At 41.3% G+C, this 13,095-nt stretch overlaps 1 protein-coding gene across 1 annotated transcript; it reads right to left on the reverse strand.

The window, feature by feature from the left end:
* Nucleotides 1-11,355: 11,355 nt before the first annotated feature.
* On the reverse strand, nucleotides 11,356-12,294 carry LOC138766541 (olfactory receptor 6C74-like). The gene has a single exon (XM_069944130.1). It carries the CDS (start codon nucleotides 12,292-12,294, stop codon nucleotides 11,356-11,358), a length of 939 nt encoding a protein of 312 aa, XP_069800231.1.
* Between the last annotated feature and the right edge of the window lie 801 nt (nucleotides 12,295-13,095).

Below are 13,095 nucleotides of genomic sequence, written 5' to 3' on the forward strand. Positions count from 1 at the left end.
GTGAGATTTCCAACAAGAGAGATGAGATAAATGAGAAGAACCAGAAGGAAGATGAAAACTTGTAGTTCAGGAACATCTGAGACCCCTTTAAGCCTAAAGCTGTCTATCATGGTCTGGTTTATGGAACTCATGGATGAACTTGGTTTTCCTTCCTATAAAAGTATATATACACATATGAACTATTATATAGTGATGATTGTTTTAAATGCCATTTGCCAGGGGGTAATGGGGGCATTGATTTACTCTTCCTTTCATGGCCCTAGTCCATCAGTCACACTCTTAGTTACCTCTATATAAGTATCACATTGTATTGTGTTTATGGAGTCAATGTAAGCTCTGATGGCCTTGTGGTCCCCGTAGCTCTTCCTGGAGTAGTGATATCACATACTTGCTAGGATATGATGTGCAGATTGTTGAATTTTTTGACGTAGATAAACTCCAAACATCCGCGAGAGCGTAATCACACCAACGTGCTTAGCCCGCTCATGTCGATCTTCGTCATCATCATAGTCAACCCTTGGCAATCGCAGCTGATAGCTGGGCCAGCTTCATTATTAAGACAGTAAGACGCCATCATTTACCTTATGTAATGTTATAAAGAACAATGTAAAAGAAATTACAAATTAAAACAATCATTATATAATAAGAATCGTATGCTGGGGCAACATAGACAGCCGGTACCTATCTGTCACACACCCAACGCTAACACTTATACATGTAGCTGAGCTGTGGGAGTAAATCTCATGAGGTCTGAACAACTCCTAGATTACATATATAATAGAATTTTACACTGGAGAATATTGGTTTCATTAGAAAACTGCAACTTTTTCTTTTTTTGCTTTTTTTTGCAAATTATTATACTTATGAGCATAAGAAATGTATCAACTTTATTACTTGTTTCAGGAAAACGATTTTGTTTAACTTTATAGACTTTTTTTTTAACTTTTCATCATAGACTCTCAATTCAATCCATTATTAGTACATATAGTTGTAGTTGCCATCTGTGGTATGTAGGTGATACAGCCCGCCTTTTCATACCGGGGCTCAAGAATCCTTATACTATGGGTCACGGTTATATGTGGTTTGGCACAAGGTTTGGCGCAATGATGGTTGTTGTTATGAAAGACAGACATCAGTTTTAGGCTATGTTCACACATCATAAGAGACCGGCCTTTCCGTGAAAAGATCATTCCGGACGGTACTGCAGTACTGGCCGGATGATCTATAGGGCCGCAGAGTTCTGATCAACGCCCGCATCAGAACTCTCCACTGCACACTGAAGGGCCGTAACAACCGCCGTACTTTTACGAAAAGATACGTTGTATAAACATAGCCTTACATAGTATGAACGGTTGTTGTTATGAAAGACAGACGTCAGCTTTACATAGTGTGAACCTAGCCTTATTGGCATATGTATTATTCTTTTTGCACCATTATACTGTCATATTTTTGCACAGGGTGTAACTTTTCTTGCATCATTTATGAAGCAGTTTACAATATTTGTCAGCATTTTACACCGGCTGCGCCAATTTTTTTATTGTCCGCTTGAAGGGGGGCGTATTGGGTGCGTGGTTTAAGTTAGATACTTTTTTAGCCAGATTTATCATGTGCAATTTTTTTTTTATTTTGCAAAAAAAAATATTGCGCAGCGATCCTCCAGGCAGAATCTGGCGTAGTCTGTTAGCCTTTTTTTTTCCTACAAAAAATTGTGGATAAAAGGATAAACATAACTCACCATGGAAAATTTATGATCCATGAATTACAATTATGATAAGACAACCGGTACTGAGATTACTAAGAATATGGACATTTCCAACTTTTGCATATTCAGAGACATTCACCAAGGCCTGAGAGCCTTAGTGATTATTATTAAAAATAGGTGCACTGTTTTGTACAGATAGAAGTGACTTTGCTTTGTACTGTCGTGCACTTTGTTAACTTGTTGTTAGGGAGGAAGTGTAATAAACCATAACACATAATAACATGTAGCCAATGCACTTAATTTAGCCCAGCCTCTCTCTAACCAAGTAGAGGAAATGCTGTGCAGTCTAGTGTGGCTTAGAGTGAGGGATGGTGAATTATTTCCTACCTTCTATTAGTTAGGCTTCAATGCTGAGTGTGCAGTGACCCAGATTCATGTAGGTCAGCACTGATGTTAGGTGTATTTCAGGGTATTCTGTGGATAAAGGCGTTTACTTCATTTTGGCCACTAGATGGCACTTTTTTCTTCTACAGGGGGGAAATTTGGAAGAAGCCTAAAGTGCTTGAAGAGAACTTTGCCGATTACCTGCCTAGCTTTGGGCCTATTGTAGCCCTGCAAAAGTTTCCTTCCAGTTGTGTTCATCAGGTGACAAATTTGCTCCACCAATGGGAAACAAGTCCTGGCCCTTACTTATAAGTCTGGTGAAGAGGGCCATGTGGCCAGTTCCACATTAGTCTTAGTTTTAGTTCCAGGAAAAACAATACACCAAAGTCCCTAAGGTTGTCTTCTCCAGGGCCAGGCCCTGAGGCCAGGGCTTGAAGTAACTCAAACTATATTTTTCCACAAGCTCCTAAAAGCCAGGCTATGGCCTGTCAAAGCTAAAAGGGGTAACTACCATGGGCTAGGGGATCACACATGTTCACTCTGTCGCAATTCAGAATTTTTTTCTTAAGTCCTACCAGTCTGAACAGGGACTTGTCTGAAAACAGTTGGAAAAGTGCTACTGGCCGTCGTGCTCTGCTGTTTCTTGCTCAGTGTTCTCAGCTAATGTTGAAGGACCAGCTCTGCTCAGATGGTCTTCCTGGGGCCTGTGTTACTGGACTTGGCATTCTGTGTACGTGGCCAGCCTTAACCGATCAGTCATAGCTGTGAGTATGTTTTATTCTTTCTTTAAGTTTATCGCAAGTGTAGCCAAGATTGACAGAATCCCCTCCCCCCAACAGAGTGTCATGTATATTTGGACAAATCCCCTTCAGATGGCCCCCTCAGTACATGTACAAGTCTTTCCCTAAAAACTTCGCGAAATATTGTCCAACTGCTAAAGCAGTATCTTCAAAATGATGCACAAAGAGTCTGTACATTCCTATATTCCACCAACACACAACGGATGAAACACTGTCTGAAAAAAAGTAATCTGGGCAAAGATAGCATTTTACACGCCAGAGCGTTAGACCTTGCCCAACTTACAGAGCAGGAACAAGTCTTTGTGGAGAAGTTGTACAAGAGCCCTACAGCACATCTTGCACCTTCCAGGTCTTTGGGATGGGCGTAAAGACATTGTGGCAGTCATGTCATGGAATTGCATAAGAACCTATACCTCACAGAGGGCACTTTAGCTCAGATTAAGGTGTACTATTATTTTACCCAATCGTCTGAGAGCCAACAAGTGTACATTTCTCAGTGAGGAAGCAAAGGGTGTCTATCCCTCGAAAACAATAGGGATGGACGCTAAAAGTCCATCATATCTGACCCTTCTCTCCACCAACATCATGTGTTGGATGAGAAGTCACACAGACACCTCATAGTGCTGCGGGCCAACCTTAGTATAAGGTTTATGATAAGATGTATGGGTGTTAAGAGTCCGACCACTAGTACAAAATGTTAAACAGCAGAGGCAAGGGGGGAACACAACAAACTATCCAGACTAACCTCTCCCCGTTCCTCTCCAGCTCTAGGTCACCTCACTTGGACCTACATCGGCCTCCGGGATCTCCTGCGCTGCCAACGTCACAACCTGGTTGATGGACAGCCCACTTAGACAGTCAGTGACTTGGACAGGCTATCCATCAGCTAGGAGGGGCATTTTCCTCCAAATCGTGGCGTCATCACTTGGGGCAAAATGCCTTCCGGCGAAGGTCCAAGGGCCAGTCAGACAGCACATCACGGGCACGGGGAGAGGTGATCAATGCTTTATTGCTATGTTCTCCCCTGCCCCTGCCACCTGTCAAATATTGAAAATGCCCGGACTTCTCCTTTAAGTATAATTTCTGGTCACTGGTGCTTCTATGGGCACACAATTTTGACCATCAACGGCCAATATTTATATGGCATGGAGGCAGAAGAATTATCTTTTGGCTTCCACTAATGTCTGTGTCTTGCTTTGATAGTCTGGTATGATCACTACATTAATGATCTTTTATTTTATTTTGATTTTATGATTTTATTTTGGGTTTCAATGTGACACATGATCCTTGTTCTTTTGTATTTTTGTATTTAGAATTACAAGATGACCTAAATTAACATTGTATTTCTGTTATTATGTATGGGAACAATAATGCAGGGAATACTACTATCATGTCACCTTGTGCGCATGATTACTAATGTCCCATAAGGGGACTCGGGCCCGGAGGATCCGCTCCACTTTGGAGGACTCTCTCCGGAAATACGATGAAATTGTTGAATGATTACAGCAACAAAAATATCCCAGGAATGTAATAAATTCTAGAGGGATGGCTGCACGAGGGATAGAGAAGACATAACGCTTAATAGATTGTCAAATGAAAAATAGCAATAGAAATCGGCCATGTTGTCAACTGCTTATAGTGCTGACTATGGGAATTAGTACAATGGTTGAAAAGTACAGAATTTATAGTAATACCTACCAGTACTTTTCTGTGTCATACTAGTATATCACTAGTCCTGAAAGGATTTCTGGATAGTTGTGGATTAATGCTAGTAATCCAATAACACCTACTATACAATTGCCCATACTAGCTATATACCAGCACCAGTATGCTGTGCCACTATCGTTATCAGTATACAGCATAATACTGGTATATTGTATGAAAAATCATTTTTTTATGTGCCTGTCAGGCTTGTGTCTGTTTTGAGCTTGGTGCAGTCCTTGGCTTGTGGCATACGTCTGAGACTGTGTTTATATCATATATTTTTGCATTTGTCTGAACTCTGTCCTACTCCTACCTCAGTAATTGATTTTTTTTACCACACCCATCTTTCCCCTGCATAATTTCCTATGGCCACTTAACAGTGGCCCTATTACACGGAGCAATAATCACACGATTTAGCCGATTATTGTTTCTTGTAATTGAGACAACAATCTGTCGATAAAACGATAATCAGCTGATTGTTTCTTTAGGCCCAGACCTAAAATTATTGGCCGCCGACCGCGCATCAATATGTGTAATAGCGATGCACGGCCGACGGCTGATGATTTCACAAACATTTTACATTACCTGTCCATGTTCCTGGTCTTCTTCTTCGCTCTGCTTCCTCCCCGACACGGCACCCTGTAGCTTTAGAGCGGCCTGTCTGACAGGCTGCTCAGCCAATCAGTGACCATTCTAAGGCTGCAGAGGAGACCGGGAACGTAGACTGGTAATGTAAACTGTTTTGGCAAAGACTGCACGGACATAACTAATGATCTCCCTGCAGCCCTTGCTAAACAATTATCGGGCCATGTAATAGGCCCAATAAACGAGTGCCGATCTAGTGATTGACACACTGCCTTCTCCACTTATCCTTCACCTTGTCAACCTGGGTTCTAGGTCTCTGATCCAATCACATTTTGGACCAGACCCCTGATCTCCTATAAATCACCACCAGCCAGTTAACCCCTCTTTGGCTATTAGACTATTTCTGACAAGGTGATGAGTCTATTTTTAGTCCACCTTGCATCAATTAACTGTCTTTGTCCTAACTAATTAGCTAGCAGGTGTCGGCCGGCCGCCAATTTTGACGCTCTGGACCACTGGCACCCGGCTCTTCCCATGCGGGGTTAGTATTAGCCATTTTATACCGGCTAACACTAAGCCCCGACTTAGTGATGGATTCCGTCTATTAGACGTCTTCCACTACTAAGTCTATATAGTAAATAAATAAAGCCACAAGTGAAAAATATTTTTTAATTCAAATAACCCCCCCCCTCCTTGTTGACCATTTTATAAAAAAAAAAAAATCCCAACAACCGATGGTCATCGACATAGTCCACCGAATCCGCCGTAATCCACAGGATACTGACATCTAAAAAACAAAAAGGGAGAAACACACAAAAAACACTCAAACAGGAGGAACACCCATCATTGTGAGCGGTGTTGTGCACCTTACAGTATGCAGCATCTTTACAGATCTCTGCTTACAGTGTGGCACCCAAGGGGTTAAAGGAGGATGGATTGCATCCCCCTTAACTCTTTGGGTGCCATACTGAACAATATGGCCCCAGGGGGTTAAGTTAGAGCCCCTACTTAAAATCTTGGGGCCAGACTGATGTCAGACTGCACCCATACCAGCAAGGAAGGTTAAGTGACCTCCCTTCCTTGCTGGGATGCAGTGCAGGGGGAGGGGGGAGTGCTTTCCACTCACCCTCCAGGTCTTCTCTCTTCACCGGAGCCCGGCACAATGAGCTCAGTGTGCCGTCTCCGACTCCTTATATGCCCGCTCATCCAATCAGCTGGAAGGACATATAAAACAAAATGTTTCTTCTAATGTTGCTATTATGATCAAAAAATAGCACAATTAGAAGAAACATTTGCTGTTTTAATTAAATCTAAAGTATTACATTGAGCTGTATTACCTGTATTAGCGATCCCCAGCATTAATACAGCTCCCTGTAATACTTAATATTTAATTAATAAAGCAAATTTTCGTTGTAAGTAAGCAATCTACTTTTACAATAGCATAATTAAAACAAAGGCCTTTTCAATTAAATATACTGTAAATAAATATATATGTGTGTGTATATATATATATATATATATATATATATATATATATATATATACATTCATTTATATATTTTTTTATTAACAGTAAATTTAATTGAAAAAGCAATTAATCGTTTTAATGAAGCTATTGTACAGGGAAAATAGCTTACTTAGAGCGAAAATTTGCTTTATTAATTAAATATTAACTATTACAGGGAGCGATATTATTGCTGGGGATCGCTATTGCCGGTAATACAGTGCCCTGTGATAATACTGTGAGTAATACTGCTTCTCTGCTTTCCCAGGGAGCGTAAACTTTATTTAAACAGCTAAACAATTGTTTAGCTGTTTTAATAAAGTTAATTTAGATTCAAATATTCGATCACATATTCAATCGAACTCGAATCTTTTGAACAGTGCAGTATTCGATCGAATACTGTTCGCTCACCTCTAATGGCTGGTACCTATATGTCATACACATCGCACCATGTAACATTTCCCTGTTTTCAGGGTCCCAGCAGTAAAAACCAACAAATTAGTGTATGTTTTGGATAGGGGGATGGTAAATAGACATGGGAATATCCTTTAAAGGGATTCTGTCATTTCAGAGCTGCAGCTACAGGCGGATAGGTGATAGCAAGATAAAACCAATGATGTTTGACCTAACCTCTTAACGACGCATGACAAGTATACTTGTCATGCCGCCGTTAAGGAGATGCAGAGAGGGCTCCTGGCACTGTCCGTCTCTGCAGTGCCGGCTAATTAGCTAATTAGATGCAGTTGTCAAAGCTGACAGCTGCATCTAACTAACGTTACAGCCCCATCTCTGGTGTCTAGTGGGGGAGATCGCTCCCCCTGATGCTGATCCCGCCTCGGTAATTGATTGCTTCCGGCTGCAGCAGCCCTAAGCAATCTAACACTGATCTCATTGATCAGTGTATTTTACGCACACTGCAGTGATCTCTATGAGTGATCACTGCAGTAATAATAAAAGTCCCCCAGGGGACAAAAATAAAAAATCCCCTCCTCTAATTAAAGTCTGAATCACCCCCCTTTTCCTATTTTACAAATAAAAATAAATAAATAAATAAACAAACATACATGTTTGGTATTGCCGCATGCATAATCGCCCCAACTATTAAATTATTACATTCTTGATCCCGCACAGTAAACAGCGTCAGCGCAAAAATCCACCAAATTGCAAAATTGCGGATGTTTTGTCACATCAAATCCAGTAAAATTATAATAAAAAGCGATCAAAAAGTCTGATATTTGCATTCAAGGTACCGATAGAAAGTACAGATCATGGCACAAGAAATGACATCTCACATAACCCCACAGACCAAAAAATAAAAGCGTTATAAGAATAGAAATAGAGCAATTTAAAGAAATTTTTTATTTTTTTTTTAAAAGGTTTTCATTTTTTAAAAGCCATCAAATTTAAATAAAAGTTACATATCGTTGTAATCGTACCAATTTGAGGAACATAAATTACATGTTTATTTTTACCATGGGGCGAATGGTGTCAACACAACCCCCCCCCCCCCTCCAAATTTTTTTTTTTTTTTCAATTTTACTGCACAATTTTTTTTTCCAGTTGTGCAGCATATTTTATGGAGAAAGTGAAGTCGGTCAATGTAAAGTACAATTAGTGTCATAAAAAATAAGGGCTCATGTGGGTCTGTAGGTGAAATAATGCAAGCGCTATGGTTTTTTAAGCACAAGAAGAAGAAAATGAAAGAACAAAAACACCTGAACAAGCCCAGGAGAGGCCTTTGCAAGTGTGAAAATGCAAAAGTAGTGACCATGTCTCTGAGGACACCTTAACGTGGTGACATGGTACACTCTGTTTGATCAAATAGTTTGCTAAGATCCTCACTTTTTAATATCTACAGAGCAGGTTTTTATTGTGGGTATGCCGGGGGGAGTATGTACGGTAAGCGCTTGCACCTGTGGGTTGCTGTTGCACTTTTTTTTGTTTGTATATACATACAGCTGTTATCCCAGGACCTCAACAATACAAAGCAACATGGCTAACTTCTGTGCCCCCCCACAACACGGCTAACCTCTGTGCCCCCCCACAACACGGCTAACCTCTGTGCCCCCCACGACATGGCTAACCTCTGTGCCCCCCACGACATGGCTAACCTCTGTGCCCCCCACAACATGGCTAACCTCTGTGCCCTCCACAACATGGCTAACCTCTGTGCCCCCCACAACATGGCTAACCTCTGTGCCCCCCACAACATGGCTAACCTCTGTGCCCCCCACAACATGGCAAACCTCTGTGCCCCCCACAACATAGCTATCAGCTCCTGGTCTCGTCCATGTCATGCAGGCATTACCGCTGCAGTTTTTACTGGGCTCAGATGTTAGTTTCCTAGGAAAGGAAACACAGGGGCCTAGACGCAGATTTCTATTGATGTTTAACAGGCTTTTTTGCACCGGTTTTGATTAATTTTTTATGGGGTGTTTATGCTGCAAAAGCTTAAGCAGAAATGCTTTAACCCCTTAGCGACCCATGATGTACCTGGTACGTCATGGTGCCGCGGGGGGTGTACAGAGCGGGGTCCTGCCGGGACCCCGCTCTGAACGGCATCGATCCCGGCTGCAATCTGCAGCCGGGCAGTGCCTCTATTAGCCGGCGCGGGTCCCGTTGCCGCGCCGGCTAATTAAGCACTTCAATGCAGCTGTCAAACCTGACAGCTGCATTGAAGTGCTTTATGCACAACATCCCTGGTGCGTAGTGGCACGGATCTCCCCCTCGCGATCGCATCGCGGGCAGGAGATCCGTTCTTCTGGCCAGCCCGGGCCTCCGCGTCTCACTGACGCTGATCCCGGCTCGGCAATAGATAGCAATCTATGACCGATCTAATCGATCTTTGCTGTGTATATACACAGCATTGATCTCTATGAGAGATCAGTGCTTTGTATATACAAGTCCCCCAGGGGGGCTTCTAGTTTATGTAAAAAAAAAGTAAAAAAATGTTTTTATTAATAAAAAATCCCCTCCCCTAATAAAAGTCCACATCACCCCCCTTTTTCCCATTTTATAAATATAAATTATTAAATAAACAAATAAATTAAACATATTTGGTATCTCCGCGCACGTAATCGCCCGAACTATTAATTAATCACATTCCTGATCTTGCACGGTAAACGGCGTCAGCGCAAAAAAATTCCAAAGTTCAAAATTGCGCATTTTTGGTCGCATCAAATCCAGAAAAAATGTAATAAAAAGCGATCAAAAAGTCATATATGCGCAATCAAGGTACCGATAGAAAGTAAACATCATGGCGCAAAAAAATGATACCTGACACAGCTCCATAGACCAAAGAATAAAAGCGCTATAAGCCTGGGAATAGAGCAATTTTAAGGAACATATATTTGTTAACAATGGTTTGAATTTTTTACAGGCCATCAGATACAATAAAAGTTATACATGTTATACATCATTGTAATCGTAACGACTTAAGGAACATGCATAACAAGTCAGTTTTACCATAGGGCGAATGACGTAAATGCAAAACTCCCCGAAATCAAAACAAATTCGTTTTATTTTTCAATTTGACAGTGCAAATGATTTTTTTCCGGTTTCGCAGCATATTTTATGGAAAAATAATGCCTGTCATTGCAAAGAACAATTTGTTTCGCAAAAAATAAGTGCTCAAATAAGTCTCTAGGTAAAAAAATGCAAGCGCTATGGACTTTTAAACATAAAATGGAAAAAGCAAAAGCGCAAAAACGACAATTGGCTTTGACCTTAAGGGGTTAAACAGCCTCTTCACCTGAACTTGAACTTTTGAATAGTTCACTCATCTATCATTGTATTAAGACAATAACATCCATGGAAGTGCAAGGTGCGGAAAACAGCCATGTTTTGGGTGGCACAGAGGTTAGCCATGTTGTGGGGGGCACATAGGCTAGCCATGTTGTGGGGGGCACAGAGGTTAGCCATGTTGTGGGGGGCACAGAGGTTAGCCATGTTGTGGGGGGCACAGAGGTTAGCCATGTTGTGGGGGGCACAGAGGTTAGCCATGTTGTAGGGGGCACAGAGGCTAGCCATGTTGTGTGGGGCACAGAGGCTAGCCATGTTGTGTGGGGCACAGAGGTTAGCCATGTTGTGGGGGGCACAGAGGTTAGCCATGTTGTGGGGGGCACAGAGGTTAGCCATGTCTTGTAGTCTGCACATTGTCCAATTTTGTGTTTTTTTGAGATGAAGAATTAAAGTCAAGCTAAAGTCAAACTTTTTTCGGTAAGTGCAACTTTTTCTTTTCACTCTTCTGCTGATTGTTATAGTTAAAGAACTGCTTCAAGTTAGCACCACTGATTTGTTCAGCTACCCTGTGCAACACCTGTGATTTGAATTTAAAAAAAAAGTAAATAATGGGGTTGTACTGACATGCAGGCGAAGCAAATTATTTGCACTAATCTAGGGGTGTAAATAATGAAGTAATCAGGTCGGGGGGCATAGGTAGCCCTGGCAGGAAGAAGGGAATTATCCCGAAACAGCTGCCCCTGATAACATGCCTCCACCTCCTCCACCTGACCGCCTCCCTGCAAATCTGCTACAATAAACTATGAAGACACCAACTTGGTGAGTGCTGGAATTTTCTTTTTATCATCTATCACAACTAAAATACTTTGGTCTTTTTGACACAAATGTTTTTACCACCATAGTATTCAAAACATTCAAGTACAATTTCAAATATGTTAATACTTTATTTTATGCAAATTAAGTTTTCGTTGTATAGATAATTTTACATCTTTATTTTTCAGGCTGTAGATCAATGGATTCAACATGGGGACAATAGCCGTGTTAAACAGAGAGAAGAACTTGTTGGACCCTGTGTTTCTCCCAGAAACTGTTACCATGTATTGTAAGATGATAGAAGAATAATAGATGGCGACCACCGTGATATGTGAGGAACATGTGTAGAAGGCTTTACGTCTGCCGGCACTGGAACTTATTTTTAAAATAGACGTAATAATAAAGATATAAGGAGTTATAGTCAGGAAAAATAAAATAAGAATTTTCACACTGCCATCAATTAGAATGTAAAGGTCCATAAGTAAAGTGTCACTGCAGGTAATGTCCCGGATGGGTAAAGCATCACAAAAATAGTGGTCGATTTCCTTCGAAATGTAACAAGTGAACCTTGAAATGAACACAACGGCGGGAGTAATCTCTATACAACCAAAACCCCAGCTGACTGAGGCCAGCAGACCACAAAGTCTCCGACTCATGATACTGTGATAACGTAGAGGCCTACAGATGGCCACATACCGATCATAACTCATGGCCGCCAAAATGGAAAACTCATTATAGGCTAAGGCAGAGAAAATATATAACTGGGCCATACGGGCCGAGGAGGAAACCATGTGGTTCTGTGTTGCAAAGATAACAAAAATCTTATGTAACGCTGTGGTGGAGCTTGATATATCGATCAGAGACAAGTTGGAGAGGAAGAAGTACATGGGAGTGTGCAGGTGGACATCAAAGCAGACCAGTAGTAGAATGGTGAGATTTCCAACAAGAGAGATGAGATAAATGAGAAGAACCAGGAGGAAGATGAGAACTTGTAGTTCAGGAACATCTGAGACGCCTTTAAGTCTAAAGCCTTCTATCAAGGTCTGGTTCATGGAACTCATGGATGGACTTGGTTTTTCTTCCTGTAAGTATACATACACACACGTCAATGGAATGATGATAATTAGACAGCTGTATGAGACCATTTAGACACAGCTTAGTTACTCCTTATTGGCATTGAGCTGAAAACAGAGACATGCCAGTTTCTATAGATGAGTTGCTGGACTTTATTATATTCAATTATAGAAAGTCTTCTACCTTACATAACTCAGTACTTGGGCTTTAAATGATACGATCACCCCCTCCTGGATGAGCACGTCTCTACGCTGCTGTAAAGTCTAAATTCTGCAGTCTTCATACCTTACTTTGTAATAGATTTTTTGGTGCTTGGTCCAGTGAAAAATGCTTTTTATCGTTTGTCTATTGTGCCACCTGGGCGGGGCATCACAGACTCTGCATCACTTCTACCGCCCACATCGGCACCATAGGCTCCTCACCTCAGTGGCCATTGGAATGGGCCAGCCTAGAGGTCTAGGCCCCAAACCCCTCTAGGTCGGTACTTAAACTATCACTGTCATTTCACACTACTTTCCTCCATTTATTAGCTTAAGCGATTCCTAATATTTCTCTTACTTTATTTATGAAAAAAAAAGACTTCTTACTTGGTGTCCTATGACTGTGAGACACTTTTGTAACAAAGAGACCAAGATAAAACACAGTCATTGGAGCCAGGATACGGAAAGAGGGTATTTTCTGTGCCTGAAGGCTAAATCATAAAGTCAACTGTCCTTTGTGTAAATAGCATTATTATTACTCTTACTGTATGAGCACAGTGCCGCCTCCTGAATGTAATGTTAACTTCT

The sequence above is a fragment of the Dendropsophus ebraccatus genome, chromosome 10, assembly GCF_027789765.1.
Source record: "Dendropsophus ebraccatus isolate aDenEbr1 chromosome 10, aDenEbr1.pat, whole genome shotgun sequence".
In the NCBI taxonomy this organism is placed as follows: domain Eukaryota; kingdom Metazoa; phylum Chordata; class Amphibia; order Anura; family Hylidae; genus Dendropsophus; species Dendropsophus ebraccatus.

What these genes read in the sequence shown, in the direction of transcription:
- LOC138766541 (XM_069944130.1), bottom strand. Translation starts at nt 12,294, where the DNA reads ATGAGTTCCATGAACCAGACCTTGATAGAAGGCTTTAGACTTAAAGGC.